Genomic DNA, 27,952 nt, shown 5'->3' with positions numbered 1-27,952 from the left:
CCTGACAGCTGCCGAGGGACATCACCACTGCTGCATAGAGAAAAAAATTCACTGTCATCTTGGTACCGAGTTACCAAGCGGTTCTTCCGGTTGACTTTAAATGACTGAAGAGAAAACTCGCAAGTTGTCAGTAAAGTTGTTTTTGGATGAACTTTGGAGATGAGTGGGAAGGGATTTGGATCCACGTGCTTATCTTATCAGTGATGAATTCGGGGTAGGCCTCATTAAGAGCTGTTACTGTTACTGTTAAATGTGCTGGAAATTTGTGTAGATTGTTTGGAGGAAATTGAAATCTTGTGACCTATTTAGGAGCGATTTTTCAGATTATATTTTTTTATTCCTTTTCACTCATCCGATAATTGTAAAATATAAAATGCGACTATATTTTAATAAAATGAACGATCAAATCGTGATGCGGTTTTTTAAAACATTTCTAATTGAATACTTTAACACAATTGAAAGAATTATGAAGACTGGATGGGAATTCAATAAAGTTGTCTGGAATTCGTGACAAGTTTTTTTTTCTCTCTTTATTGATTCAATTAATTTGACGTGTACACTCATTACACGGATAATTCGGTTGCAACAAATTCTGAGAAATCGAAGGACATCAATTTGAGGCCGATGAAGCCGCCGTAGCCTTTCTGTCCCTTGTAGTACAATCCTGCGCCCGATAAAGGAATCGGGGGCTCGGCAATGACATCCTGACTGTCCAGGAATGGCACCGTGGTCTGACCAAAGTCTTTCAAATTATCAGTCGGCTGGAATGCGACGTACCTTCCCTCACCCCTGATCTCAATATTCGCTCCCTCAGCAAGAGTGGAAATGTCGGGCTCTTCTAGCTTAATCTCGTGATCTCTGTAACTCATGATTTAATTAATCCCACAGCTCGTCAATTACGCAGAACGAAATTAACACCATTAATTACCCCGACGCTTAATACTGTCCACGAAATTTTTACTCATTCTTTTGAAAATTGCAATATTTCCGGTAAATTAATGGAATAAATAAAAATATACTCGATTATCAATAAATCCATAATTTTTCTCTAAAAAATGTCATGATAATAATAAAATTATTGCAACTTAACATAATTAATTAGTATTAACTCGAATTTCAAGATAAAAATTCGTAGAGGCCAGGGTGAATTGGATTACAAATATTTCTCCACAGATTTTATTCGAAAAATGATAATTGAACTTACGGTCTGTCATATTTAGGATAAACCCAGCCGTTCCAATTTTCTTTGATAATTAATTTTCCATTTGTTATGTCCACCGCAGTGAGCCTGACCCCAAGGACCAGTTGCTTCACATGATTTTTCGCCAACCTGAGACCTGATTGATAAAAAAAAATGTTTACGAGAATAAAATTTTTCCTGGTCATTAAAAAATGGGAAATTCATGAAATGAACAGAACAACGAAAATAATTAGGAACGAAATTGAAGGCCTCGATTTTTATTCCATTTCTCGTGGAGTTGCCCCATAAAGAATTCCGGGATTGCTGTACCTGTCAGGACACGGGGATGCGCTCCTAATTCCGGGCTCTGCTCGGAAATAAACCTGCGAACACTTTCATCACGAGTGCTCACAGTGTTCAAACTGATATTCCTCTCATACGGATACCGCAGAGTGTAATAATCATGAGTGTCTGCCTTCAGATCTATATTCTGCACAGGGATCCACTGCCGAGAGTCAGCATCAATGACTCCAAACCTGAGCAGTCGTGCCTCCTGAATCTGCAGGTGAATCACACCCCCTGACTCGATGAATCTAACTCCAGTTATGATCCTAGAAGTTTTTAATTAAATTCCAGTCAAGTCCATCCAAAATGAGCAATTCCAGAGGCACAAGGATATTACAACTGTATTAATGAATTAACAATGAATATTTAATTACCTGAATTAATCAATTACTTGAAGCAATTATTCCGAATATTGCGAAATAAAAATATTAATTTCCGGATTTTTTCTGTGAAAATTCCTTATGAGAAAAATTCACATAAAATAGTCAATACTATTTCTCCAGAGAATCTGTTCTTTTTTGAAGATTTAAACCATTTTATATTGTTATATTAATGAAAAAGGAAATACTGACATGTTGTAATCAATATTTGAAGTCGCATTCCGGAGACTGAACTTTCGAATTGTTTCTGGATTTTCGAAATTATCACAAAAGCACGTGCAGACGTCACACCTGACGAGCAAAGACGGTTTGACGTAGTAAATATCGTCGATGCTTTGACAGGCCAGTGGATTCGACAACTGAAGATTCTGCCAGTTCTTGGTGACGCCTTTGATCCCTCCGTAACGTCTCCCATAATGGAACGCCTGCAATCACGACAATTTTAATGCACACGATTTTTTTACGTGTCTATTGCGATTTCCGGATTTCTTTTACCGCAGGACAAACTGCTCCTGCAGACTGACGATGGCATTTGTGAACTTTTCCACGGCACAAGTCATTTCCACTCGCTGGAGAATTTTTACGGAATTCCGTTGTTTCGTAATAGTCACAGCTTTTCCAACAGGAATTGTCTTCATTCAAATCCGCTTCGTTCACGATTATTTGATCCACGAACCATTTGAGACGGATGTAATTACCCCCTAATCAAATTAATTTAAATGAATTCAAAATAATTGAAATTCCGAAACGAATATCAATTTCGCGTGATCATCTATAACTATAAATGCAAAAACTATTTTCTGTTTTTGGATAATTCATATTCTGTAACTTTATGATTTTAATTTTATTATTTCATGAAATTTTATATTAATCATTGCAATTCATACGAAAATATTTTTGAATGAAATTTTCAAAAAATTGAAGAAATGGTGATAATATTTGAGATAAATTTTGAAACCTTCGACCCACTCCGCGGGATCCCCGGGGATGATGTCTCCCGGTGCGACCTTGAGAGCAGAATGAGTAATCCTAGCGAGATTGGCAGCACGCAGGACGAAGAGAGTCTGCAGCTTCTCAATTTTGGTATTCGGATTATATGCTGAATGCCGAATCCTGGCGACTTCCGCGGCGAAGCCTTTGAGAAGAGCAAGACTAACCTTCAGGTAAGACAGATAGACTTCCTGATGAATGGACCTCGTTGAGGGGAACGGAGTCGTCCCCCGAATCTAAAAAATCCGATATTTTTCCTCTACTCCAACTTTCTAGTAATTTGCATTTTTCTGATCTCTCTCTGTACGTACCAATTTGAATTCATTCCCTGCGACCCGATGAAAGAAGCAGGTGGAGGTGGTGGTGGAGTTGATGGTATTTTCACATCCACTGACAACGAACTGATAGAAATCGTCGACCGAAGACGCTCGATGGTTTCCAGACTGATAATCCTCGACAAGTCGTTTGTAATCTGAATCAATGTCATCAATCCGAGAATTCATCTCGTCAATTTGCTCCTGGAACTCACGAATGAGTCCACAGTGTTCTCTGCCCTTCTCCAAGAGGATCAATCCATCGATGGAGAGTCCCCCGTAATTTTGACAGGTCCTGAGAAGGTCCTCGGGTTCACCATAAATCATCAGCAACCGAGACAGACTGAACGCCTCAACTCCATCCGTACCGTAGGCCCAGATTGGCTTGTACAAGAGTCTGATTGCCGTCTCCAGGTTGTACCTGTTCCCCCGGCTGAGGATATTGAATCCCTCATTAATTATATTCGGGTAGTACACCTCACCCTGACAATTGCCCAGAGCAGACAATACCAGGACAGCCTGCAGAAATGACACCGTCTTCACAGGCATCACGAACCGTTTGCTTTCTTCACTTTTTAGAGAATGAATTTATACCAGTTGAAAATAACGTGCAGATGACGGCATCCACGATTTTCGGTGATACATTTTGATGGGTCCCGCATCTCTCTTATCGGCGAAAAATTCGGGGAAAGGTCACCCGGGGCTATCGCCACTGTGGGAGGATTCCTCATCGGAATTTCCAGTGACCTACATTCTTACTAGGTCAATCCTATTTATTTGGTTTTAAGATAGAGTAATCGGTATGTCGCACTTCCGGATGACAATGTAAAAAATTATCTCGCGTGTTTTTATTTATTTATCTAAGAAAACGTAAACAGGAACTCCACAACAATTATTTTCAGATTTAAAAATCTCCGAAATTTCCAGAAAAACTCAAAATGTGAGTTTTTTTCATACAAATTATTCATTTATTTATGCAATAAATAAATACTCAAAGATCCGTATAAATTATTTAAATGATTAATTGTTATATTGTTACAATATTAATATTTTGATTTCTTGAATTTTCTGGGAGACCAGAAAATCGTAGAAAATTGTAATCGCAAATGTTGAATGAATATTGATAAATAAATTTAAAAAATTGAAGTTTGTTTAGTCAAATTGATAATTATGCAGTGATTATTGCGGGAGTTAATGATTTTTAGGGGATGAGGGGTGCAGTAGTGGAATTTCGGGAGGATATACTATTTGGAATGGTGTAATTTAACGCTCGGCTTCCCCATGATTACACACAGCAACTCATCAGCATCATATTATCTGCAAACACAGCTATTGGATCCGATGCACTAGTACCTGGGATCACGCCAGTGCAAAGCTGAGTATGTTGAAATGCCACGATTCCTCCAAAATTAGCGAGGACAAGCTCGAGTGATCGAGAGACTAAATCCTGAGACTAAATCGAGAGACTAAATCGAGAGACTAAATCGAGAGATGAGATGTGTGTAATTGAGAAGAGGCTAATGGAATCGGGTGTCATTCGATTATACTTTTACTATCCATTCCAGAATGATTAAATGAACCTAAAGCATTTTCTCCAGAAGTGTTGCAATTTAATTCTGCAGTGGAATAAGTAAAGGATAAAGCCGACATGTTACTAGAGTTTTCCAGAAATATCTTGGAATCCGAGGGCGATCGCAAAATTTTTATTAGAATCTTTTTTGTAGAGTGCAATGAGACCTACGAAAAAGGTAATTATAAAAATTTTATTATCTCCTTTAGATTCCGAGATATCCCCCGGAGTAGCTATTTTCAAAATCAAATCCTCACGGTTTATTCGTTACCCCCATTTTTTATTGAATTCATACAATTAATTTAATTAATAATTGATTAATAGCTACAATCTGGTCTGACTAAAATAAAATATATTTCTGAGGCTCTCCAGGAATTATTTGAAAGAATTAAACAAGACGAATTTGTTGAGAAGAATTAATGATTCGAGGGTATTTCTGTATTTTTCTTGAATCATTGTCGAATAAAATTAATTATTGCACTCATCCATTAACAATTGTTAATGGCACCCTCCGGAAGAGCTTCTGGTACATTCAATTTAATTATGCAACACGTTGAAAACCGAGTACGAGAGTTTGATGAGCTGAAATGAATTCAGAAGTGTCAATCATAATTTTCGATTGATAAATAATAAATGACTCACGCTGTTGAAGGAATTTATAGAGAGAGTGATGATGTAGCCGGTGGTGAACAGCAGTGGCTTCTGGCTTCTCTGCATTATCAATATCAAACTCTTCTTGGAAGCAACCCCCAGGCCCGGCCAGTCCATGCTAAAGATAGCATCGCTAACTTTGGAGCTCTGATCAAATTTCCAATTATCACCGTTTCAAAATAGATAGCATTAATTATTACCTGGAGGGTGATCTGATGACCAGAATAGCAGGGCATGAACACCTGGGATATCATGCAGATGAGGTACAGAATGACGGAGATGAGGGCTGGATGGAAGGTATTGACTTGGGACAGCCTCAAGACACTCAGGCATATTATCACCGAGCTCAATGAATACTGAAGAAAAATTGGTATTCCAAATATTTCATTGTTCTCCTTCGTTAATCTGCAATGGAATCAATACCAGAATTCGTTTTAATCGTCTTCCAGACAGCTCCATCAATTTTTCTTTAATAACTTTTCCATTTTTGTTTACTTAACTGGAATATCTGGAGATGATGCTCCACGCATTCTGCCAGCTTCTTCGCCTCGAACCTCAGAACTCTTCTTCGTTGGTTGGAGTCGTCCTGAGGGAAATCTAGAGCCGATTTATCCCGGAACTGATTCACTGATTTTGGGAGCAATTGGAACCGGTGATCCAGGATCGCAAACTGAGCGCACGCCTGGATCATCACTCCCGGTGCAACGGTATCGTAAGCTGCGTGCATACACGCGTCAAATCCGTGGGCTATCACCTGGTGCATGTAAACTGCCCAGAATCTACCTGGGGATGAGTAATTGAAGGGCAACCAGGCGCGGTAATATAATTGCTGTTTTGGCACGTCACGAAAGAAACTCACGGTTGTCAATGCCGTTATTGTGCAGACGTAGAGAGCTATGTAGTAGATGTTCAGGATTCTGGAATCCGTGAGTTGATGAATGAAAGGGAAAATTCATCAAAAAATCGCACGGAAAAAGATTTTTCATTACGTAAATCGGAGTTAATTATATTTTTTACACAATTTTTATTCAATTCCTGAAAAGTTCAGGGAAAATTCGTATTTTTATATAAAAATATGATAGCGTTATTTTTTTAAGGCTTCGCGTTATTGACAATTTAATGTCCAATGGGAAATCCTCAGGATAAATGATAAACGGAAAGTTCAGAAAAATTCTGCCCACAACTCACTTAACAATCCGTGAAAATCGATGTAAAATGGCTTTCTCCTCATGATCCTGAGGCTTGCAAGGATAAATATTCAACTTCTCCTTGATTCCGATGATTTTCCTCCGGATGTATAAGCAGTGGGCAGCTTTAACACCCGCTCCGATGGTCGAGAGCAATATAAACGCGTTGTTGATAAAATGTTTGAGACTCTTGTACGTCAACAAGAGGTCGATCACTTGTGAAAGTGTATTAGTATAGACAAGGATGATCATGAAGCCGGTATAAAGATGATAGATTCTAGATTTCCATCCGGACCAGTTGGGGGGAAGCCAAACACCCCAGAGTCCTAGGACAGTGAAACTATAAGGCAGCATTAAACCAAGGGCTTATCCTCTGGTTTAGGCCAGTATGTGGACTCTCGGGACTTCTCTGATAACGCCCACTCGTCTACTACTCATTTTCTGAATAATTCAAGTACCGACTGTCTCCAGGTTGGTTTCCGCATCTTTAACCCCTGCAATTCCCACGAAACCCTCGGCGGCATTTTTTTTTTCTCTCAACTATTTGATTTCTGAGAAGAGGGGACTGAATTATTCAGTGATGCGGGCATGCACTTTTTCCCGTCATTCTATACTCGATAAAGTATTTATTGCATTTCAAAATGATTTTATGCTTTTTTTAGAATCTCCAGGTACTGGTGGGATTTATAATTCAGTTTAATTTTTCCCACTGGCTCTGAGGATTTTATTATCACCCAGGAGGTGGATATGTGGATATAGATATGACCGCTGGCTGATGAGAATATGCGATTTTTATAAAACTCTTTATTGATCGTTATTTTTCCATGAATCAATAATTCATTTATTATAATAATAATAAGATAATAGAATAATCAAAATTTTTGGAAACAAAAAAAATGAAAAAATTACGATTTTTGCAAAATGTGCATCTCAAATGTGTCGAGAAAATTTAAACTTTTGAAATTGCGCGCCAATGGATGGCGGGGATGAATTCAAAATGGCTATTGCGTGGAGGGCGACGCGCGGGGGTAGTCAGTGTTTCCGCGAATTGCAGTGAATACGACTCCCACAATCCGTGTTTACTCCCTATTATCTCGCTAATGATAACAATTCTGAAGAACAATTGAACTCCACGTCAATCTCTCTGGACGATCTCCACCTGTCATCCCCGCAATGTTGTGATTCCCACCCAAGTGCTCCATAAGTTCCCCAAGTCCATAAATAATCATCTCTCCGAAATCCCCACGTCTCTGGCATTTACTTTAGGACAATTTGAATAATCGCTATTTTTAGCCTCGAAGAGGCTAAAACCTCGACTCGCGTTCCCCAGACCCGAGTGTCAACCCCATCTCCCCCAGGGATCCATCGAGATGGGTCTTCCCTGCGACTGGCAGATTTCAAAGCAAAAAGTGGCACAACGGGGTCGTTATCTCCTGGAGACTGGACAATGGTCGGATTGCAAATTTATAGTGGGTCAGGAGCCCCAGCAGCAGATCCTCGAGGGCCACAAGCTCTTCCTGGCGATGTCGAGTCCAGTGTTTGAGGCGATGTTTTATGGGAGCATGGCTGAGAAAACTGATCCCATACCCATCAGAGATGTTCAGCCAGAGGCATTTAAGACACTTCTGGAGTATATTTACACTGACAAGGTCGACCTGGGGTCCTTCGAACTCGCCTGCGAACTCTGCTACTGCGCTAAGAAGTACATGTTACCTTTTCTTGTTGAGGAGTGCACGAAATTTCTGTGGTCTGATCTCTCGCCGAATAAGGCATGCAGAGCTTACGAATTTGCGAAGCTTTTTGAGGAGCCTGTGCTCATGGAGAAGTGTCTCTCCATCATCTGCACGAAGACCAATGAGATACTCAACGAACCCAGTTGGGACGAGGTGAATTAGCATTCACTGAAAATATCTTACACTGTGGGATTTTTGTTAATCAATTTGAGTTGTTAAAAATCCATTGGAAAAAGGAATAAATTGAATTTTCATTCCAGTTTTTAATGGGGAATTCGAGATAATTAATGTCTAATGAATGTTTACTTTTAATTTTCAATGGCTTGATTTGGTATTTAAATTGCAGGTGGAGGTGGGCACGATAGTCACAATATTCGATCAAGACGAATTGCAGATCGATTCGGAGTTGGAATTATTTGCAGCAATCGAGCGATGGGCGAAAGCTGAGTGTGTGAGAAAATCGATGAACCCATCGGATCCGAAAGCTCTCAGATCGGTCACTGGGAATGCCCTGACGAAGATCCGATTCCTGACCCTGACGCCCCAGCAATTCGCCGATGGCCCCGGAAGGTCCCTCCTCTTCTCCGAGACAGAGGCATTCTACATCCTAATGAATATATCCTCGAAACAGGCGAGCAACGATATGCCCGAGGGCTTCTCAACGAACCCCATCGCCAGGAAGAAGCCCAGACACACTCAGGGAGGCCTGAACATCGGTATGCCCCAGTTCAAGGTTCCCAAATCTCTGGAATTCGCCTCATTGCTGTCCGCAAACACCTGGCAGAATTATCCAAGTCTTTCATATGCCTCGACTTCACTGAATTATCCACCCTGCATGATGGGATCTGAACCTGATAGGCTGGACTCTTCGTGGCGTTATCCAGAGCTCCGGGATACTGCAAAAAACCCCTCCTGGGAGGGCGCTTCCAGCAGTCCCGCCCTCATCGAGAGCAGCTTCAGGGATGGCCACAAGTCTTACTGTTTGAGATCCATGACACAACAAACTGACTGTCTAAACTGTGGAGTACTCGATTGCTCTGTTACATTCAGTGTGGATAAGAATATATGTGTTATCGGAGTTCAAGTGCCTACTCAAGTCGCTTGTGAGGGAAATCCTCTGCCTAGATCAGCCGATGGAACTTACACAGAAATTTTATACGCTCACCTACTAGATTCTGAGAGTTCGAGACTAACTTACACTCATTTTACAACTAAAGCGAAGATTGGAACACTCGTCGAGATTTCATTTAATCGACCTGTGTTCATCCAGAAGAATAAGGTATTTATGGAATTTACAATAAGAAGATTATAATTCATAATTATCATTAAATAATAATTAGGATATTGGTAATAATTGATAAATAAATTGTTTTGAATGTTGAAAATTATTCTCTTCAGGTTTATCGTGTGGGTGTGGTCTTCAATAAGCCTGGATGGTACCCCATGGGCGAATGCGTACAAAGAATGACGTGTGATAGCGTATTATTCTCATTTGGTGTTGGAAACAATGCAAACTGCGTCAGAGACGGTCTCATACGATCAATCGTATTCACTTATCATCCATCAGAGAGCCACGAGACGAAATAATCTAGATCGCTATCTTCATTTACCCATTGTGATACGATACAGACCTGCCTTATTTCAACTGTTCCGTTGAATCCACGTTGATGCCCCCGATTTTATTTTCCTGATTTTAAATGAAAGCGTTGAATTCATTAAATCATAAATTATCTATTTTTTGTGTTAGAATCACAAATTTTTCGCCTCGGGAATTTAAATCGCGATGGAAAGTTTTTTTTTCTCGAATTTACTCTTTCGAAGAGCACTCGGAATTTAATTCTTGAAATTTCTTCCATTAAACCAGTGCAATGGACCATTTGTTTTCTGTAAAAAAAATCGACTTGGTGTCAATTGAGAACGGAGGACTCTTAATACGCTATTGATATTGTAAATTTAATTGTACAAGGAAGACGAATTTGTTGTTTTAAAAATATTCATCGTACGTCCATTAATTTCCCTAAGAGTTGTAAGGTTCAGCACAAAATCATGAGCTGTTTGTAAAATTGATGAAATGGTGAAGATGTTTATTAAAAATTCTAAGAGACTGTTCAATAGACTCACAGTAATATCATTTATTCTCACGATAAAATCTTCCACATCATTCTAAAAAATATATCTGCGACATAACAGCTCTGTAAATTTCCAAAAATACAACGACATATTTCCATTTCTCACCTTGACCTTCCATGGAATTAACTGGCAATGTTCTTACATATTTATATCGATAAAAAATACCCATAAAAACTTGATTCAACTGGTCTGCAGAATAAAAAATTGTGCACATGTAAATCAACAAAAGACAAACAATCTCGTAAACTCTAATACAGGAATTAAATAAAAAAATGTCCATGCACAAATGGAGAGATGAAAAATTACTGTGGCAATTTGCCTGAAGCTGAATTCTATGCGATAATTAGTACAATGTATATTATAATGTGAGAGTTGGTCTTGTAAAAAGAATTATTAAAAAATACATAGATAAATCTAAATTGTCCAGTGCTAACAACAGTGTGCGATTTGATTATCGAATATATCGAATATATCGAATATCACTCGAATACGAAGTGAAAAATCACTTGCGTTTTTCTGTAATCCTAAAAACCCATCGAATACTCGACGTCAGTGGACGAGCAATGATTAATGAGTCTGCACTGTGCCAATTAAACTTATTAACATCAATATGATCGAAGGCTCAGATATCGATGTAAAAAAATTCGAAGCACTTGCCTCCCCGAAAAATAATTTCACGTTTTATGAACGATGAAATCCCAGGTGTCACTCCACCTGAGTCTCATGACGTCTTTAGCACTGAGAGGACTCATTCCATAACTCAAAACCGAGAACTTCCTGAAAACATAGACGATCCACCCAACCCAAATAACAATAATCAGTCTCATCACCGAGAGTACAACACCTCGACAATTTCCCCTGACCACGAAGTACCCATGATCGATGAGCCCAGCAGTGAGCAAAGCCTTGAACACAAAGGCATGTAGATAATGATGAAGGAAGAGAGTCCTCTCCACGAAGAAGAAAGGAAGATAATGAAGAGCGTATCCAGCGAGTAGTACCTGCCCGAGATTAATGAATCTCCTCCACTCGTCATCGCCGATGTCAAAGCAACGTCTCCGTCGTCTCGTGAGGTACCCCATGAGTATCCCAACATAAAGAATAACAGCAGCTGTCCCTGAATACCATACAACGACATTCCCCAGGAGATGTACCTGAGCATTGCTGTCAGTGGCGACCCAGTATGCAATTCCCCTGGTCATGAGGGGCCACTCAGTCGGTCCACTGGCGTACATATGACTATTCTGATTCTCCTGTCCCCCAAACAACATTTTTACCTGGAGCTCGATGAATTTTTGCCAGAAGCTGAGTTTTGTGGCCTTGAGAGGAATCATCTCGGCATTGAGCAGCTCTCTCTCCCTCTGCTTCTGGTCTTCACTCTTCGTGTACCTGTGCTCTTCGACATTCCAGACAGCGTCATTCTGCTCGACGAATCTCTCAGCCACCACCTCGTGCTGATTAAATCCCCAGTCTGGTAGTTGTCTCCCACTGAACTTGAGAGCGTACTCAGTGCCCACGTGGATGAGCCTCACTTGACTCTGGATAGCGTACCACACGTCTCCAGACTGATCCCTGTTGACAATCTCAATTTTCCAGAGATTCTGGGCTGGCATTGAGACGTTGTAGTCGACGTAGCATGAGATCTCCTGGCTCTGGGGTGTCATCGGTGCAGCGACATCGTGAGAATTGAGTGCCCTGGAGGTGATGCCGTGCACCAGCTGGACGACATCCCCGTGTTTCAGGGGAACAATGGGCCTTGTGACGACTAGATCGGTTACGTCGGGTCTTTTGACGATCCACCAGTTGTTGACGTCCTTAAAGGAGTAGCAGGTGACCTGCTGCTGGTGAGAGCTGCCTCTACCATCGGGATATCTCAGAGGGTAGACTGCGTTGTGGCTGTGGAGCCAGCAGGCCCTTCCAAATGTATGTCTCAGGGTTATCTGGGAGCCGTGGGCCACCTCCAAGGGCTGTCCCTTCGTAATGCTAGCAAGGCCACCCTCGAGACTCGCCTGGAAGGCTGACGTCATCACTGCGTCGTGCGGTCCTGCCCGCGTGAGGAGTGACAGGTGGATGTAGAAGACTCCTAAATAAATTGTCGTGAAGGCCAGGGTGATGATGAAGAGGCGGGCGAAGAGATGTCCCCACAGCACTGCGTTTGAGAGGGTTTTTCTTGCTAGGAGGCTCCAATAATCCTGAGTAATGATCACCAGGGCGAGAATAAGAGAATACACTCCAACGTATTTCACACAGAGGGCGCATGTCAGCGAGGAGATTGCGAGGGTCAGCCAGATCCACCAGGACAACCTCCTGGGGTCGTCCATGATCTTTCGGAATTTTAAAGTACAAAAGAGCCCGAAGAGGGAGAATTCGATGAGAATGCTCTCCATCAGGATGAATCGAGATTGTGTGAGGAAGGCATTATCCAGAAGAAGCATGAGACCTGCGATTGCTGCACTCCAGGGTCTCATTCCCAGCTCCAGGGCTAGGTGGTAAACTGTGGGTAGAATGAAGCTACCGAAGAGGGCTGGAACAATCCTCAGGGCGAATAAAGGGACTGAATCCGCATAGAGACTGCCGATTCGGTCGAACTTGAAGTCACCGTCGAAACCAGAGAGGTACGCAACCGCTGCGATCAGCTGTTTACCCAGGGGCGGGTGCGAATCGAAGAAGAAGGTTCGTTTCATGTAGAGGCCGACGTACTTGCCGTAGTGGAGCTCGTCGAAGACAATGCTCCTTGGGTCTTCCAGACGGTAGAGCCTTGTCAGGATTCCTGTGAGCAGCAGCAGAAGCGCCACTACGTCAAACTCGAGACTTACGATGATCCTCTTCGGGGAGAACTCCTGGGGCTGTGGAAGAACCCCATTTTGGGGGATCTGCGGAGATTTAAATCACGAGAATGGAAATAAAGGAGACGATTCTTTTTACTGATTATTCATTTTTTAATGTGGCATAACATAGAATTCCGATAAATTTTCTAACACACAATAAGTCCAGAAATAAATATATAAATAACCAGACATTAAATATCCATCAAAAAATATTTACCTGTCCTCCCCCAGTCCTCTCTGTACACGCGGTCTTGACATCTTCCTGGATCACCCCAAATTCCTGAATCTCCTTGATACTCCCCTTGGCTTCCAGCACTCGATTTTTCCTATTCCTCACCTCCATGGCCTGAATTCCACTGAGCTCATGAATCCCTTGACTCTCAATCTCTCAATCACTTATCAATATCAACCATCGGCGCTTATCACAAGATTAACACGCGAATTGAGGAACAAGAAATCGATAAAACAATACCATCACTCTCTGGAAGAACAGTTATCTGAGAGAGGGGAGAATGTCTACGTTCCATAGAATAAAAATCTCCGACATAACGGTAAATCCTGAGGTCCCCACCTGGGGCCCCCAGAGCCCCGCGAGCTGTCACTCTCAATTGTAAAATCTCCAATAACAATGACAACTGAACAATTACAGACCCCTTGACGTGATTCAATGTCAGTTGTCAAGAGGCATTGTTCCGATGAGATAAATCACAGTGTTCAGTACTGTTGAGTCCTGTTTCAGTGTTTATAGAGTATTATGTAGTACAGTGTTACGCCACTAACGCCAGTGAACAGACCGAACAGACCACAACAGAACCTCTGAATTCACCTGAATTGATCTGAATCCTCTGAATCCTCCGAATAATCAAAACATTTGAGGTTACTCCCCACAATCGCTGCATAAATAACACGATATGATTAACAAGTTAATGAACCCCGGTGTAATACTGATAATTGTTTATGTAATAACTAATAATTACTCTGAGTCGAAGGTGATTGGATCCCGCGATCAGTTGGAAGAGTTGGGGAATAGCCTCTACAATGCTAGTGATGAAGTAGTTGTTCTTGATTACATGAACTTGAAGAGTACTATTAGAAATGGAAAGACTGCCTGGATTGTCGAATTTTACAACAGCTGGTGTGGATATTGTCAGCGATTTGCACCTACGTGGAAGGAATTTGCCAAGGGTGTTGTTGGTAATTGTGGAGAATTTTTTAAATTGTTCAGGGGAATTCCATCTCTGTTAATTTCAGTAATTAGTCTCGGTTTAATTTGAGGGGGTAATTGCAGTTCTTGATTCATAATTTATATTGTTTTGGTATTCAAAAATATAGACCTAGTGTTAATTCTGGATTAATCGTATAATGAGTGTATGAATTAATGAGTTAACTCTGGGTTTGACCTGGGGAGGCTGAGAATTTTGGAGGTCAGGGTTGTACGTCTTGGTTTCAGGATGGAGGGACATCGTTATCGTGGCAGCTATGGACTGCTCCAATGAGGATAATAATCCTGTCTGCAGGGAGTATGAAATCATGAGGTACCCCACTATTAGGTACTTCTCCATTGGGGACAAGGGAATTGGAATTGATGCCGAAAAGAGCATGACCGAGGAGGGAGTCCTCCGAGGGATGATCGAGCAACTCCAGAGGGACCAACAAGAGGGCAGAGGAGGCCATTGGTCCAATATTGCTCCTTACAGGTAATTTTTTTATCAGAAAAGAAACAATATGTGTTTCCACAATTTTCCGGAAATGCTGGAAAAATTTGAGTGGTCATTTTGCCTTGGTAATTTCGCTTGAACACACGAGATTAAATTTTTCGCATTAACTCGCATGATGAAGAATTCCATTTTTCAATGAACGTGACGCCTGTAATCGCATTCCTGAAAATACCACAGCATTTGTCAATGTTGACAATTCTTCATCTCGGGTTACTGCGTCGTGACTTCTGGCACGCGATGACGCAGAAAAAAAAACAATGAATGGAACTTGAAACGAAATATTTTTCATTTAGCTTCATTTTATGAGAGACATTTAAATTCCCAGCTGTGCGCCGACGATCCGTACTTCGTGAAATGGTTAGATTATTTAATCATCTTATTGTTTGAGTTTCGAAATTGTCGATAAAACCTCTCGACTCGTGTCCTTTTCTCGATGTTGCCCTCAGCGATTCCTTTTCAATTATTGTATTCTTTATTCACAGTAATTACAATATTCTGTTAATTCTGATTAATTTTTTGTGCATCTATCATTTCGGTCCATCTGTATTGAACCCTCAGGATATGATTTCGTAATTAAAAAATTACGTTAATTGAAGTTTATAAATGTATGAGTCAAAACAGAAATAATTTCCCAGGAGTAACAACTCTGAGGGCTGGAAGAGGGCCCTCCCAGTCTCGGTGAAATTCCACTTCTTCCTCTTCGAGGACAAAAACTCACATCTGGGTTCCGCAGTGATCCTGGATCTGCACAACATCACCACCTTGCAAATTCGAAGAGTAACACAGGATAATGAATGGCTGACGAAGGAGTTCACAGTGACCTCGTTCCCCTCTCTGATCGCCTTCAACAGGACGGGCAGTCCAGTGCGATTAAAATTATCAGAGCCAACACGTGCAGGAATTGTCAAGGTCATCAAGAAGTTTTTAAAAACACAAGGGATCAGCACAGAGCCCGACAGGCCCTCCCCCTGGGAGGCCCAGACATTCGATGAAAAGAATCTTCCATCAGGCGTGAAGCCCTCAAGCTTTCCGAAGAAACCAGTCGCAGATATCCTGTATCAGGCGGATCTGGAGAACGCCCTGAGGTACTCCCTGGAGCGAGAAATTCCCCTGAAGAAGAGAATCGAGGGAGAGCAGCTGGAGGCCCTGAAGGCGTACTTGAATGTCCTGAAGAGATATTTTCCGCTGAACCGAGGAAACTCCGAATTTCTGATTAATCTCCACAGCACAGTCTCAGATCGTCCTAGTATAACTGGAGAAAATTTCAAGGGTCTGGTGACACTGTACCAGCAGGACTTTTTCCCAGTATTCACTGAGGATCGAGGATGGATTGGCTGCAGTGGCAGCGCCTCCAGGTTTCGAGGATATCCCTGCGGTCTCTGGACCCTCTTTCACACGTTAACTGTCAATCATGCAGAAGCCTTCGAGGGCGAAGACCCCAGGAATCGATCCGAGGGGATGGTCCTGAGAGCCATGCACGGTTACATCAAGAATTTTTTCGGCTGTGCAGATTGCGCTGATCATTTCATTGAAATGGCGAAGAAAAAGGATCTCTTCAGTGTCCAGACTGTCGACTCTGCAATACTCTGGCTCTGGTCAGCGCACAATGAAGTGAATAAGAGACTCTCCGGAGATGTCACTGAGGACCCAGAATTTCCCAAGGTTCAGTACCCCAGGAAGGAGCACTGCGAGGCCTGCAGGACCTCCGATGGAGCCTGGACCTCCGAGGAAGTCCTCATTTATCTGAAAGAGAAGTACGGGCGTTCTGGAATTCACTATGGCTCCAGGGAAAATAGTGAGATCGTCAGACCCAGGAGAGAACACATCACAGTTTCTCTAGACAGGACTGTCCAGACAAAGGCAGGCTGGGACTTCACAGTTTTTGATATTAGCATTTTAGTCGTTCTCTATGTGGCATCTGCTGCCATCCTCGTCCTCGTTTGTGTGCAATTCGCTGTGAAGAAGTCAATGAAGAAGAGGACATTCATACAAACCCTATTCCGAAGAGCATGAACAAAGTTGTGGAGCAAGTTATATTGTTAATAGAGAGAAAATTAGATTTTTCAGACTCGCAATTGAAAATCGTGTAAATTTTATATTCTGTGTATTTTAATTGAATGGAAAATATCGGCTTTTTTATTCCAATGAATGATGAGAAAAGAAACGAGTGAAGGGTGTAATCAATCTTGATTACTCATCACAAAGAATATTCTATATCTTCCATCCAATTTCCAGATCTTATCGTTCAGTTAGATGAGAATATCATGGCAGCTCAATTATCTTCGAGATTATGTCAAGGGGAAAATGTTAAAATATTGAGAGATTTTTTTTCAGATACTCAAACTATTTTTATATTTTCCCCCAACTTCACTTACTCTCAAGACAATTGCATAATTAGTGAGGGGTATCGTCATTGAATTATCATGTTTTCTATTTATGTGTGAAAATGAAATGATTCAACGAATGGTCCACAGTAGAATCTAACAAGACACTTTTACTTGGACATTTTCTATTCCATGAAGTGTCATTTATTAATTAAGATTTATTATTTGTAAGAATGAGAGAGCACTGTGACAGTAAATGAGGCAATTACTTGAATGATCCAAATAATAAAGTGCCCGGAAATAGCACTTGCCAAGTTTTCACTCAGCGAACTGCAAACCTGTGGCTGTAAATATAAGTATACTGTACATATTGAGTATTTAAAATTTTTTAAAGAATATTCTTCGATGTTCTCGTCCATTGACATCGGTTTTAAAATTTATATGATGATGATCTTAATAAATCCAATTTTATATAAACCACCGACTTATTAGTATCCCGAGGTACTTGAAAATAGCTGAGTACGAAATAACCGATAGTATTTTTTTTTCTCAGTCTTTTAAATTCCAGTCAAAGTCATTCTCCGATAAATCTCGGAATATCATCGGTTAATAGACGAAGTAAATATGGAATAAAATAAAAGTTAATGTTTTCCGGTTATCGACCAAGTGCGGGGTCAATAGGCCGTGTCTAAATATAACCGAGAGGCCGTAGAGAATTAGAGGAAACAACTCAGGAAGTTGGAGGCGTTCTGGTTCCCTCCGTAGCAATCAGAACTTGAGTTGACTCGAATGAACTTCTCCAGGATACGACCTAAAGAAATGAAAAGAAAATTGAAGTATTTCTTCGCCTAGTTTCATTGACGATTCTAGAGAGGTCGAGGGCTTGTCCCGTCTCCAGGAGGTGCCTGGTACGCTCTATTCCTCATTCCCTTGCCCCTCTGTCTCCTGATTTGATCCCTCAACCCCTCCGATCCTTTCATACCTCCACTGGTGACTCTGCGCCTGCGGAATTCCCTTGGTATTCCCACACCTTCGCCAAATGTCAGGGCTTACCTCAAACTCACTCAACACGAGGACTTCCAGTCACTGGGCGAGAGCCTGACTCCACCGTGTACCTGTCTAGTTCATAGTTCAACTTGAATTTTTCTTTCTCTATTTTTCAATCCGGAATTATCAATTTTGTGATGAGTATCTCTCGTCATCCGGTGAATTGTTGCTGTCATGTTTGATTTTTCTGGGGAGAGGCTTTCGGGAAGTGGAGGGGACCTCAACAGGTAGTTCATGCATATTATTACAACCTCGATTTTAAGTGGCTGGTATCGTTTGGAGAGCATGAAGTCGTGAAGAAGAAGAACACGTGCTCGCACGAATGAGCGGCCAGGATGACGATGAGGATGTCCAGACGGGGGAAAGCTGCAGAATGGAGAAGACGAAGGAAAATGGATTTTGCAAAATCGAGGGCTTGAGAGAGAACAATAATAATGAGGAGATCAGTGGAGGATTGCTCTCTATCAGGGGTGAGAATTTCAATATCAATTTTTCGATGAACTACCTAACGGTTTATACCGTATAACTTGAATTATTTATCCGACAGATGAATTAATAAATGACTGAATGAATGCTGAATTGAAATGATCTCGTATTAATTTTTAATGGAGCAATTTTTTTTTCAGGTTCAGCACCCACCATGGCATTTCCAGCGACTCTTCAAGAACGTTTTCTCCACATAAAACAGATTGTTAAAGAGGCGATAGAGTCACACCACACGTTTATGATCTACGGTCGTGCCAAGGTCGTTCGTGAATGCATGCTAAAACGAGGATGGATTGAGAAATTGTGCCGTAGAAGTAGCAATGGTGACCGTGTGAGATATTTGCCAGAGAGAAAGACTAAACGTTCACGAAATTGGAAATTTACAGTAGACAGTCAACAGCAGGGCCAGCAGATACAGCAATTGTCCAGCCAGGGTGGTCAACAGCATGCCCAGGGACACGTTGGAGTGGACACCAGTCCTGTGGTACTGCTTTCGGGGATTGGTGATCTCAGGGATGAGCAGAGCCAGAGACTGCTCATGTCCAAGATGCTGGCTAATCACACTGTTGATTTTTTGTGGAATTCTGGGTCCGAGTGGCCTGGATGGCCCAGTCAGGATAACAAAACTACTATTTTTAATCGATACTCCAGGGCTGGGTTCACTTCCAAGGTGATGATGAATTATTCATTTGTCGTGGTTCTTGCATTTTCATTACTTAAAGGGAATTTTTCTCCCGGTAGAGATAAAAAATTCAAATTAATTTATGGAATTAATTCATTAATTAATTTCGAAATTCCTGTTGAAAGGAGAAATATCATGACAGTTGGGGAAGAATAATGCGCATTTTTTTCTGGTGAAGAGAAAAAATTGAAACGACTTCGGATTTAATTTTTTTGTCTGAAGAATATTTTTGGAATAACGAGAATATATTAGTATCTATTCAATTCAGTTCGGCGTGCATCGATAAATTTTCAGTCGAAACTCAAGGGAAAATTTTTAATCTGAAATTCTTGAAATTCTTCCTCATTAGGTGGGACTTTGTGCGAATTTGAGACAGGTACACTGGTATTATGAGCCTGGAGTGGCGAACACTCTGTTCCCCAGGTGTTACAACGTGTGTCAGGCTGACCACATGCACGCCTTCATCGAGGATTTTAGGTGAGAACTAGAAAGAAGATCATTCGAATCCCCAGAACATAATCTATTGAATTTCACTTTGAATTTTCATTCAATAATAAAATAATTATTAATTTATTCGGTAATCAGAATTTTAATTATCAAATAAATTACAATTTGTTTAACTTATCGTTTTTTTTATGGAGAGATCTTGCAATTATTTATTGCCGCAGGCACACAGCCTGTCTGAGTATTTTAAAATGGTTCGTGGAGAAGATGAACAACGAGGGGGAGAATCTATCTGTGTCCTCTGGTGGAACAGTCCCCCTGAAAGCTCTGGACTTCGCGATAAGACGATGCAGCGATTACATCGAGGCCCAGTCCCACGAGGACATTGACAAAGAGTGCGAGAGGGTGTGGTCTCACCAGTGGGAGCAATTCATCACCTGGTACTACAAAATTGTTCACGAGGAGGAGACCTTCTTCGGGACTAATGTCTCTGTCCATGTTAGTCTTTCTATCTCGACTCAATTAATTATTAAAAAAAAAGGAGTAATTATCATTAATCTCATTATCGTTCTTAATTCTCATTTTTTTTCATTTAATTAAAATTTTGAATTTAATCTGTAGAAAAATAATAACAATTCCTTGACAGAAGTATCTTCAAGCCTCAAAACACATTCTGAAGCGCATCCGCAAGCACTGGCATCAGCTCGACATGGACGGAGTATCGAACGTGTGGATCCTCAAACCAGGAAACAAGAGTCGAGGTCGTGGAATTGTTCTCATTAATAAAATCGAGGATGTCGTGGCTAGAGTGAATCCCGCAAACAAGTCAGACACTCGTTACGTCGTCCAAAAATACATCGGTAATTACGCAATGATTCTGGAATAATGGAATTAAATAACCGAGGATAATTGATACATTTTTCAGAGAGGCCATTATTAATCCACAACACGAAATTCGACATAAGACAGTGGTTTATTGTAACGTGCGCTCAACCATTGACTTTGTGGATGTACAGGTGCGTCTCTGGGTCGCGTGTCTGGACATTATTCTATAAATAAGTAATGGGAAATTACCTGTTTACGATATAGCACGTTAAAATCGCTTCTGGTCAGGTCCAAACTTTGAATTCACCAAATGCGAAATTTTCGTGACTATTCAGGGAATTTAAACAGTTAACGACCCACTACGGAATTACCCACGACGAATTGATCGAGGTTTAACCCAGTTACCCAAAATGTCATGGCTTATTACTGTTTGGCTATTTAATCGTGTGGTGTCACTGATTTTTATTCTTCTTTTTCGTTCTCGATTAAAGGGAAAGTTATCTCAGATTTTGCTCCCAGGAATTTCGACTCAGTGATCTTCATGAGTCAGTGCATCTTAGTAATCATGCTGTACAGTGTAAATATAAGAATAGTCCAGATAGAAATTCGGCACTGCCGCCGGATAATATGTGGGATGCCACGACGTTCAAACATTTTTTGAGGTGAGCATCGAAAACAATTCTATTGTTTTTAGAATATTTCCGAAACTGCTGGGTTCAGCGATAAATGTATCTCGAACTTTTTGTTAATCATTAAATTGTGCGTAAAAAAGTTCTATAGCATTTCCGTCCAAAACCCTTTCTCTAAAAAATAGAGACCTATTACGATTTCTCGAAAATAACAAATTTACTTCTAATATTTTGGAAATATTTTTGAAACTATGGAATTTAGGGGAAAAAGTTCCGGGAATTTTTTCTCGGGCGTGAAATTTGGAAGAAAAAAGTTTTCTGAGATTTTTCGGTAAGACTAAGGGACTCAGGAGTTTATGATCGATTAACTCTCGTATTCATGAATTCACTTCAGATCTCAGGGTCACAATACCGCATGGGACGAGTTAATATATCCTGGCATGAAACAAGGACTTGTCGGAGCCCTTCTGGCAAGTCAGGAAGCTATGGACAGACGGAAGAACAGCTTTGAACTTTACGGAGCCGATTTCATGGTCATGGAGGACTTCTCCGTCTGGTTGATCGAGATCAATAGCCAACCGGACATGAGTTATTCCTCTAGCGTTACGAGTCGATTATGCAAACAAGTGATGGAGGATATAGTTAAGGGTACAAATTCCCCTCACTCTCAAATCCACAATCAATTAATCAATTTAATCCAACTCTGACCGATCATATATTGATCTCGATTAGTTACCGTGGACTTCCGAGAAGACAAGAATGCCGATACTGGATTATTCGATCTTGTTTACAAACAGAAGATGCCGAACTGTCAGCCCTATTTAGGCGCTGCATTATCCGTTCAAGGAACAAAAATAAATTCCAACGAGAGGAGAATGACTCATTTAGATCCGAGAGTTCTTCCGAAATTTCCATTGGTAAAAATTGCATTCATGCAATTTGTTGCATTTTCATTAATTAATCAAGACTTTTATGATCCATTGTGTGAGAGTTAGAGATAAAATTGATTAGGAATCTTTTGTTAATTTGTTCAGAGTTGCCTAACGAGCCGAAAAAAATCCACTGCCAGCAGCTACATAGGACCAGTGATCGTCGACCTAATCGAGGAATTAGAAATTCAACTAGATCGTGAATTACACTCGTACTGCAAGCTCGACTCGCCAGTAGACTCTAACAATTCATCCCCGATAATATCTTCCCCAGTGCTATCATCCTCTCGAGCTTCCTTAGCATTAATTCAAGGTAAAATCGAGGCTACACCTCCTGGCTCGATAATACCCAGCAGTTCCGGTGGCATCAGTCCCACAGCAAAATCACCCACACAAATTGCTCAAGTAAATTATTCCCCCCGATAATCACAAAAACTCCACTGACAGCAGATAAATTATATTTTTTACACAGACTATACCGAAAAGCAGTCGTTCAACGAACTCTACAATGAGAACATCCAGCAGATTGAAAAAAATAACGAAGGAAACGTCTGCAGGGCAGACGGTCCCCTCGAGAATATCAAGAAGTCAACGAGAGGCTAAAACAGCCATTGAAACGAGATCGAATAAATCAGACAGGACTAAAATTCAAAACGAAGAGAAAGTAAACAACGAGATCAATAACAAAGTGATAAAAGGATTGAGAGGAGAATTCGCGTTTTTATTTCCGTCTAGAGTTTTCTCATTCAATTTTTCAAAAATTAAAAATGAAAGAAATGGAAATTTTTTTTTTTTAATGAGTTAAAAACATTGAATATTTGCATTTGTTACAGCTAATCGGTGTCGCAATGCGCAATGCAGCGAACAAATACAAAAAATATGGAACAGCTCCTGTGGAGGTGCCTGCCCTCCCTTCTTTTCTCGTCCCCACGAAAACGGGAAAACGAATGATTCGCTCGTCTTCAGTGAGCACTAAAACGAGAATCACTTCAAGCAGAATAAAACGACAAGAAGGCATCCCAGATATGGCTGAGATGTATGCAGTGGGTCTTGGATTAACAAAATGAGAAAGCCTCCATTCACATTTTCTCTCGCTTATTTTTTCTCAATCTGGTATCTACATAATGGCATTTGTTGAAATATTAATGTGAAGTAAGAAATTACAAGAACTAATTTTAAAAAATTCAACTTTATGACATTAATCATATCCACAATTCTCTATCGATACTTAATTGTACACTTTGACAATTAAGGTCTTCCTTCTAAATTACGTAATCCGAAAAATTGATTAAAAGCATTCTATCTTAATTACACGAGTAATAATTTACATTGGCATAATCCAGAATTGATTGGCATCAGTAAACAGCACGTTGCCGAGTTCATAATTCAGCTCCAGAAAGAATCGAGGACACTTGATTCAGCTTTTCAGTTCGATAATTGACACGTCTGTTGATGATAACTCAACGCACGTGTTAATTACAGGTGCTGGAATCAACCCTCCAGAACTCAGTCGGCGCTATCCCAGGGGGAAAAATTAAAAAAAAAAAAAACCTCTCGGAACGTAATGAAATATCACATTGAGAACACCACTTAAATTATTATTTCACACGAGACTCACGTTACTGGTTTAAGTGAAAAAGAGAGCTTCGGCCTAGAATTATTTTTTCCTAGAATTTTTTTCTGTTCTTCTTTTATACGTTTCTCTTGCTCTTTTCTCATTTTCTGGCGCTCCTCCTCCAGGAGACGCTGCTCCTCGACCATTGCCAGTCTGTCCTCGGCCTGAAATTTCATTTATCCAATTATGCCAATCTATACAATTTTCGAAGGTCTACTACGATAGCTCTACAAATCTCCACCTTTACAAATAAAATCCAACTCACCAATCTCTTTTGAGCCTCCTCAATTTTCCTGTTGTTTTCCTCCAGAATCCTTTCGAGCTCCTCGCGTTTCTTCCGCTCTTCCTCCTACAACGACAATTAAAACCGTTTACACGAGGAAAGAACAGTCGTTAGCCCCGACTGGCAGTCACTTAAACTCATCCCCCACAACGATAATGATTAAACCATATCCATTATGAGACAGCCCCACGAAAAAATAACAGTCCCTGAGAAAAAAAAAATCTCTTCACGTGGAGGAATGAAGGGACAGGGCTGGGGACATATTAAGGACGTCGATCCACAGTTGATGATAAAAAGAACAAGTAGTTCCTCACTCGCTCGTCGTTATCCTCTACAATATCTCAAGCACGACGAACTCTCTTTCGTCATTTCACTAGTGGTGGTCTATATGAAAAGGGTCTAGAAACAAAATTGAAGCTAATAAAGTGACAGAGAACTATGTAAACCAAATAAATAAATAAATAATGAAAAAAAAAGATTATTTTATCACTGGGCCGTGCTTGTGTGTGGTTTCGTAGTCATTCCCGCAACGAGAATACTCGCAAGTAACGAGTAAACGACGTCACAGAGAACATCAACAATGACAAAAAATTAATACAATTTCATCATCAACATTGAATAATAATGAATAAACTGGTTTATATTAAGAATTATGAATATATAAATTGGATAATACCTGAATGTAGCAAACGCCAGCACACGTAGGGGATGACTTCTTCATCTAGCAATCACTCGGCAATGAGTTTTATACCGGCATCTTCCGTTGGTAGTCAGTTTAGGAAGCCGACCTATATTATTTTATCTCTTGGCTTCGTATTTTAAATTTCCCTAATTTTCCAATTTCAATCTGTTTTGATTTACCAACCGTTTATCGACTCTTCTAACGGTCCATTCCCATTCAAATTCTTATTGAAAAACATTCAATTGAATCATACATATACCCCCAAGGATATTCATCCTGACAATTGCCTGGGAAATGTGAATATGAATTTTCCCTCGGATGTCAAAAGCCCCGATTGTCACAACGATCGATTCACAAGCGCATTTAAATGTATCATTCAATTCCACAATGAGTTTTTCAGGGAAGCACTCGAAGATTTAACTCAGATGAATATTTTTAAAAAAACGCTATTCATTAAAGAATCTCGAAAATCAATTGAACTTTCTGAGTGTATATCAATTTTCTATTGACGCAATAAAAAACAACATCAACAGGTAATTTAATGTTTGTTATTGCATGAGACATGTACATATATACACATGGTGATAAGTGAATTAAAAAATAGGACAAAAAATGAATGAGTTATGAGTCGTCCTGCTGACGACTTGACACGTGCCCTTTAACCCTGCTGTGAAATTGAGTTAAAAAAATGAAAAAAAAAATAAATAAATAAATGGATAAATAAATGAAAATTGTCGCCAGGATTTTCGAAAACCTCGAGTGAAGACACAGTCGAATGAATAGTCATCTGTTTGTGGAGAAAAATCGGCCAGACGCTTCAGCAGTGTAAAATCGAAATAGTGAGCATCAGCGTTGGGAAATAATAATCTTTAGGTTCGTTCAACAATTGCAGATGGGGAGATAATGGGAATTTTCATAGCCACATGCTGATGGATGAGAGAACTCTGGGGGAAGATTTTTTATTTCACCAGTGCTGGTGGATCAGTCCCTCGACGTTACAAATTGCTCGTTAAAAATGCGTCCGACCGTCTTAATATCCCCGTATGTTTCTCTGGATTACTCTTACCTCTCTACGTTTCTCCTCCTCTCGAAGTTTAGCCTGGCGCCACTCCATCTCCTCCATCATCTGACGCTCCATGGCTCTTTTAGCCTCTTCAACTCGTCTCTGTACCTCAGCCTCAATCTCCTCCTTCCTCTTCTCCAATTCCTCCTCAACACGCTTTTGCACGAGCTCCTCGATCCTCTTCGCCGCCTCCTCCTCCACTAATTTCTGCTCCGATTCACGTTGTCGTCTGTCACGCGTGTTTCCACGTTAAAATCAAATGATTCACTTCCATTTTTCATCCCTTACTTTAACAATACTTATTTACTTAATCTCTAAATCTATAGTGAAGGGATACTACGAGAAAGGTAATCATGTAAATTTTTCTAAGACTCTTTTTCAAAATTCAACTTCAAACAGGCGTAATTTTCATTTTTTTCACGTTAAAAAACGACTAACCATGCAAAATAATTGTAATAATTCTAATCAATTCCCATTTAAAAATAAAAAAATACTCACATTTTAATAATAACAAAATCCGTTTTTGTACAGTACTCATAAAGTTTCGTAGAAATAATTTTGACATTGTGATAACATCCTTGAAAAATATCATGCAACAAACACCTAATCAGTAATCAGAAAGAATCAATAACCATTCCTTCTGTCCTACCCCTCCGTAACATCCAAATTCATCATAAAAAGCACAAAGATAACAGTAATACCCATAGAAAACCCATCACCCGTAAACATAAGAGTATTCTTACCGAAGCGCACTCGTAGCGAGAATATTGGTCGTTAATTCTTTCTTTTTCCTGACAACACAAGTACAGAAAAAAAATAAAATCAAACTATGGAACAATCGACAGTGGATTCGCCATCGGACGAATCGGGTGTATTCATTCGTATGGAAATACCATTGTAAGCAGGTTTCAAGTTACCTCTGTCTTTCCATTTCCGCGAGACGTTCCACTTCGTCCATTTTACGATCTCTGTCCCTGTAGGAGCGTTTCTTGTGACTGACGATGTGAACATCATCAGAGACATCTGAATCACTGCTGAATGATGGAGAATGTGACCGTTTCCTAAAAAAATTATACTTTAGTATAACATATGAACTCTCGCAGTAACATTCTCAGATAATTCAGAATAACTAGTCTAAATTCATTACCTTTTTTTCTAACTCTGAAAAAATATTCCACACGTCAAAATCAGACCTCAGAGAACTAAACCCTTTGGTTAAAAGACTTGATTAATTTTTAAAAACATAATCACTTGGCTTATCCTTTTTAAAATTATCAAACTTCTAGTATTTTTCCGCGGAACCCCATGAATCTTGGAGTCCCTCAGAAATACCCAAATTTCTATTTTTTTTTTGTATCCCTCACTTCCCTTTACAAAATGGTCATCATGACAATGTGGACATCTCTAATAGAGATACCTCCCAATTTCATCGCCAAAATAAAAAGAAAAACGCACTGACTTCACCCCCAAAGTCGCAAAAGAAAGGCGAAAATTCATAATTACCTGGATTTCAAGCTCCTCTCTTTCGGTTTCTCGGCATATTTACTATTACTCCGTTTCTCTCTCGACTTGGATCGCTTCCTCGAGTGTTTGCTCTTGTGACGCCGTCTGCTCGGCGATTTACTACGAGATCTGGACCTGCCCATGCTTTTGGAAGTTATTTTCCCGTTGGATTCAATGATAAAAACGTTTGAAAAATGTTCAAATGAAATTTCACTGGTGCCTTAACCAGAAAAATCGATGAAATAATGAGTAAAACACTTCTCTTGAACAAATCACAATCACTTTGATATAACTTGACGCGTGTAGCACCAAAGGGATGGACTAAAGTAGAGACTCCGATATTATCGGGGTTCAGTGATATCAAAGAGGATTGACTAGAGTAGAGGTTCAGATGTGGGGGTTTGAGTGACCCCA

At 40.3% G+C, this 27,952-nt stretch overlaps 6 protein-coding genes across 12 annotated transcripts; 3 read left to right on the top strand and 3 right to left on the bottom strand.

Moving 5' to 3' along the window:
* Positions 1-563: 563 nt before the first annotated feature.
* On the bottom strand, positions 564-3,777 carry LOC105269545 (uncharacterized). The gene is made up of 7 exons (XM_011309884.1): positions 3,207-3,777; positions 2,864-3,131; positions 2,401-2,606; positions 2,098-2,330; positions 1,511-1,791; positions 1,205-1,337; positions 564-858 (listed from the first exon to the last, which is right to left on the bottom strand). Exons 1-7 carry the CDS (start codon positions 3,756-3,758, stop codon positions 564-566), a joined length of 1,968 nt encoding a protein of 655 aa, XP_011308186.1. The 5' UTR covers positions 3,759-3,777.
* Positions 3,778-7,629: 3,852 nt separating this feature from the next.
* On the top strand, positions 7,630-10,356 carry LOC105269516 (uncharacterized). Its single transcript, XM_011309838.1, has 3 exons — positions 7,630-8,503; positions 8,697-9,629; positions 9,749-10,356. The coding sequence occupies exons 1-3, from the start codon at positions 7,988-7,990 to the stop codon at positions 9,935-9,937; spliced, it is 1,638 nt and encodes a 545-aa protein (XP_011308140.1). The 5' UTR covers positions 7,630-7,987; the 3' UTR covers positions 9,938-10,356.
* A 106-nt stretch (positions 10,357-10,462) lies between these two features.
* rt (Protein O-mannosyltransferase rt) lies at positions 10,463-13,669 on the bottom strand. Its single transcript, XM_011309837.1, has 2 exons — positions 13,526-13,669; positions 10,463-13,353 (listed from the first exon to the last, which is right to left on the bottom strand). The coding sequence occupies exons 1-2, from the start codon at positions 13,649-13,651 to the stop codon at positions 11,155-11,157; spliced, it is 2,325 nt and encodes a 774-aa protein (XP_011308139.1). The 5' UTR covers positions 13,652-13,669; the 3' UTR covers positions 10,463-11,154.
* Positions 13,670-14,225: 556 nt separating this feature from the next.
* LOC105269514 (sulfhydryl oxidase 1) lies at positions 14,226-17,807 on the top strand. The gene is made up of 3 exons (XM_011309836.1): positions 14,226-14,502; positions 14,759-15,005; positions 15,662-17,807. Exons 1-3 carry the CDS (start codon positions 14,235-14,237, stop codon positions 17,037-17,039), a joined length of 1,893 nt encoding a protein of 630 aa, XP_011308138.1. The 5' UTR covers positions 14,226-14,234; the 3' UTR covers positions 17,040-17,807.
* Positions 17,808-17,917: 110 nt separating this feature from the next.
* Positions 17,918-23,475, top strand: LOC105269512 (tubulin glycylase 3A). 6 transcript variants are annotated; one of them, XM_011309831.1, is made up of 13 exons: positions 17,918-18,624; positions 18,680-18,867; positions 19,024-19,553; positions 19,915-20,042; positions 20,234-20,507; positions 20,656-20,869; positions 20,935-21,025; positions 21,326-21,496; positions 21,858-22,111; positions 22,196-22,380; positions 22,498-22,797; positions 22,865-23,056; positions 23,226-23,475. In XM_011309831.1, the coding sequence occupies exons 2-13, from the start codon at positions 18,720-18,722 to the stop codon at positions 23,457-23,459; spliced, it is 2,721 nt and encodes a 906-aa protein (XP_011308133.1). In that variant the 5' UTR covers positions 17,918-18,624; positions 18,680-18,719; the 3' UTR covers positions 23,460-23,475. The 6 variants fall into 6 exon arrangements, 5 of the variants coding, with proteins under 5 accessions (XP_011308133.1, XP_011308135.1, XP_011308134.1 ...); XM_011309833.1 differs by having other exon boundaries at positions 17,918-18,867; positions 19,024-19,206; positions 19,270-19,553; XR_892455.1 differs by having other exon boundaries at positions 17,918-18,867; positions 22,498-22,705; positions 23,226-23,316.
* An 87-nt stretch (positions 23,476-23,562) lies between these two features.
* Positions 23,563-27,896, bottom strand: Arglu1 (Arginine and glutamate rich 1). 2 transcript variants are annotated; one of them, XM_011309828.1, is made up of 6 exons: positions 27,539-27,895; positions 26,953-27,096; positions 26,779-26,826; positions 26,039-26,264; positions 24,273-24,356; positions 23,563-24,171 (listed from the first exon to the last, which is right to left on the bottom strand). In XM_011309828.1, the coding sequence occupies exons 1-6, from the start codon at positions 27,679-27,681 to the stop codon at positions 24,007-24,009; spliced, it is 810 nt and encodes a 269-aa protein (XP_011308130.1). In that variant the 5' UTR covers positions 27,682-27,895; the 3' UTR covers positions 23,563-24,006. The 2 variants fall into 2 exon arrangements, with proteins under 2 accessions (XP_011308130.1, XP_011308131.1); XM_011309829.1 differs by lacking the exon at positions 26,779-26,826 and having other exon boundaries at positions 27,539-27,896.
* Positions 27,897-27,952: the final 56 nt, after the last annotated feature.

Source organism: Fopius arisanus, unplaced genomic scaffold (assembly GCF_000806365.1).
Source record: "Fopius arisanus strain USDA-PBARC FA_bdor unplaced genomic scaffold, ASM80636v1 scaffold00070, whole genome shotgun sequence".
Classification (NCBI taxonomy): Eukaryota; Metazoa; Arthropoda; class Insecta; order Hymenoptera; family Braconidae; genus Fopius; species Fopius arisanus.
Note: the sequence above shows the minus strand (reverse complement) of the source record. Positions and strands in the feature narration are given on the sequence as shown.

Bases quoted from the DNA above. Each gene is read 5' to 3' on its own strand.
- rt (XM_011309837.1), bottom strand. From the start codon at position 13,651: ATGGAGGTGAGGAATAGGAAAAATCGAGTGCTGGAAGCCAAGGGGAGT. The intron at 13,354-13,525 runs GTAAATATTTTT...AAATCTCCGCAG, and splicing joins AGAGGACTGGGGGAGGACAG to ATCCCCCAAAATGGGGTTCT.
- LOC105269514 (XM_011309836.1), top strand. From the start codon at position 14,235: ATGAACCCCGGTGTAATACTGATAATTGTTTATGTAATAACTAATAAT. The intron at 14,503-14,758 runs GTAATTGTGGAG...TCTTGGTTTCAG, and splicing joins ATTTGCCAAGGGTGTTGTTG to GATGGAGGGACATCGTTATC. The intron at 15,006-15,661 runs GTAATTTTTTTA...ATAATTTCCCAG, and splicing joins TCCAATATTGCTCCTTACAG to GAGTAACAACTCTGAGGGCT.
- LOC105269512 (XM_011309831.1), top strand. From the start codon at position 18,720: ATGAGCGGCCAGGATGACGATGAGGATGTCCAGACGGGGGAAAGCTGC. The intron at 18,868-19,023 runs GTGAGAATTTCA...TTTTTTTTTCAG, and splicing joins AGGATTGCTCTCTATCAGGG to GTTCAGCACCCACCATGGCA. The intron at 20,870-20,934 runs GTAATTACGCAA...TACATTTTTCAG, and splicing joins CGTCGTCCAAAAATACATCG to AGAGGCCATTATTAATCCAC.
- LOC105269545 (XM_011309884.1), bottom strand. From the start codon at position 3,758: ATGCCTGTGAAGACGGTGTCATTTCTGCAGGCTGTCCTGGTATTGTCT. The intron at 2,607-2,863 runs GTTTCAAAATTT...TAATTTGATTAG, and splicing joins TCCCGCGGAGTGGGTCGAAG to GGGGTAATTACATCCGTCTC. The intron at 859-1,204 runs GTAAGTTCAATT...CATGAGTTACAG, and splicing joins TATCCTAAATATGACAGACC to AGATCACGAGATTAAGCTAG.
- LOC105269516 (XM_011309838.1), top strand. From the start codon at position 7,988: ATGGGTCTTCCCTGCGACTGGCAGATTTCAAAGCAAAAAGTGGCACAA. The intron at 8,504-8,696 runs GTGAATTAGCAT...TTTAAATTGCAG, and splicing joins ACGAACCCAGTTGGGACGAG to GTGGAGGTGGGCACGATAGT. The intron at 9,630-9,748 runs GTATTTATGGAA...TATTCTCTTCAG, and splicing joins TGTTCATCCAGAAGAATAAG to GTTTATCGTGTGGGTGTGGT.
- Arglu1 (XM_011309828.1), bottom strand. From the start codon at position 27,681: ATGGGCAGGTCCAGATCTCGTAGTAAATCGCCGAGCAGACGGCGTCAC. The intron at 26,827-26,952 runs GTAACTTGAAAC...TTGTGTTGTCAG, and splicing joins GCGGAAATGGAAAGACAGAG to GAAAAAGAAAGAATTAACGA. The intron at 24,357-26,038 runs GTAAGAGTAATC...TTGTCGTTGTAG, and splicing joins AGGAGGAGAAACGTAGAGAG to GAGGAAGAGCGGAAGAAACG.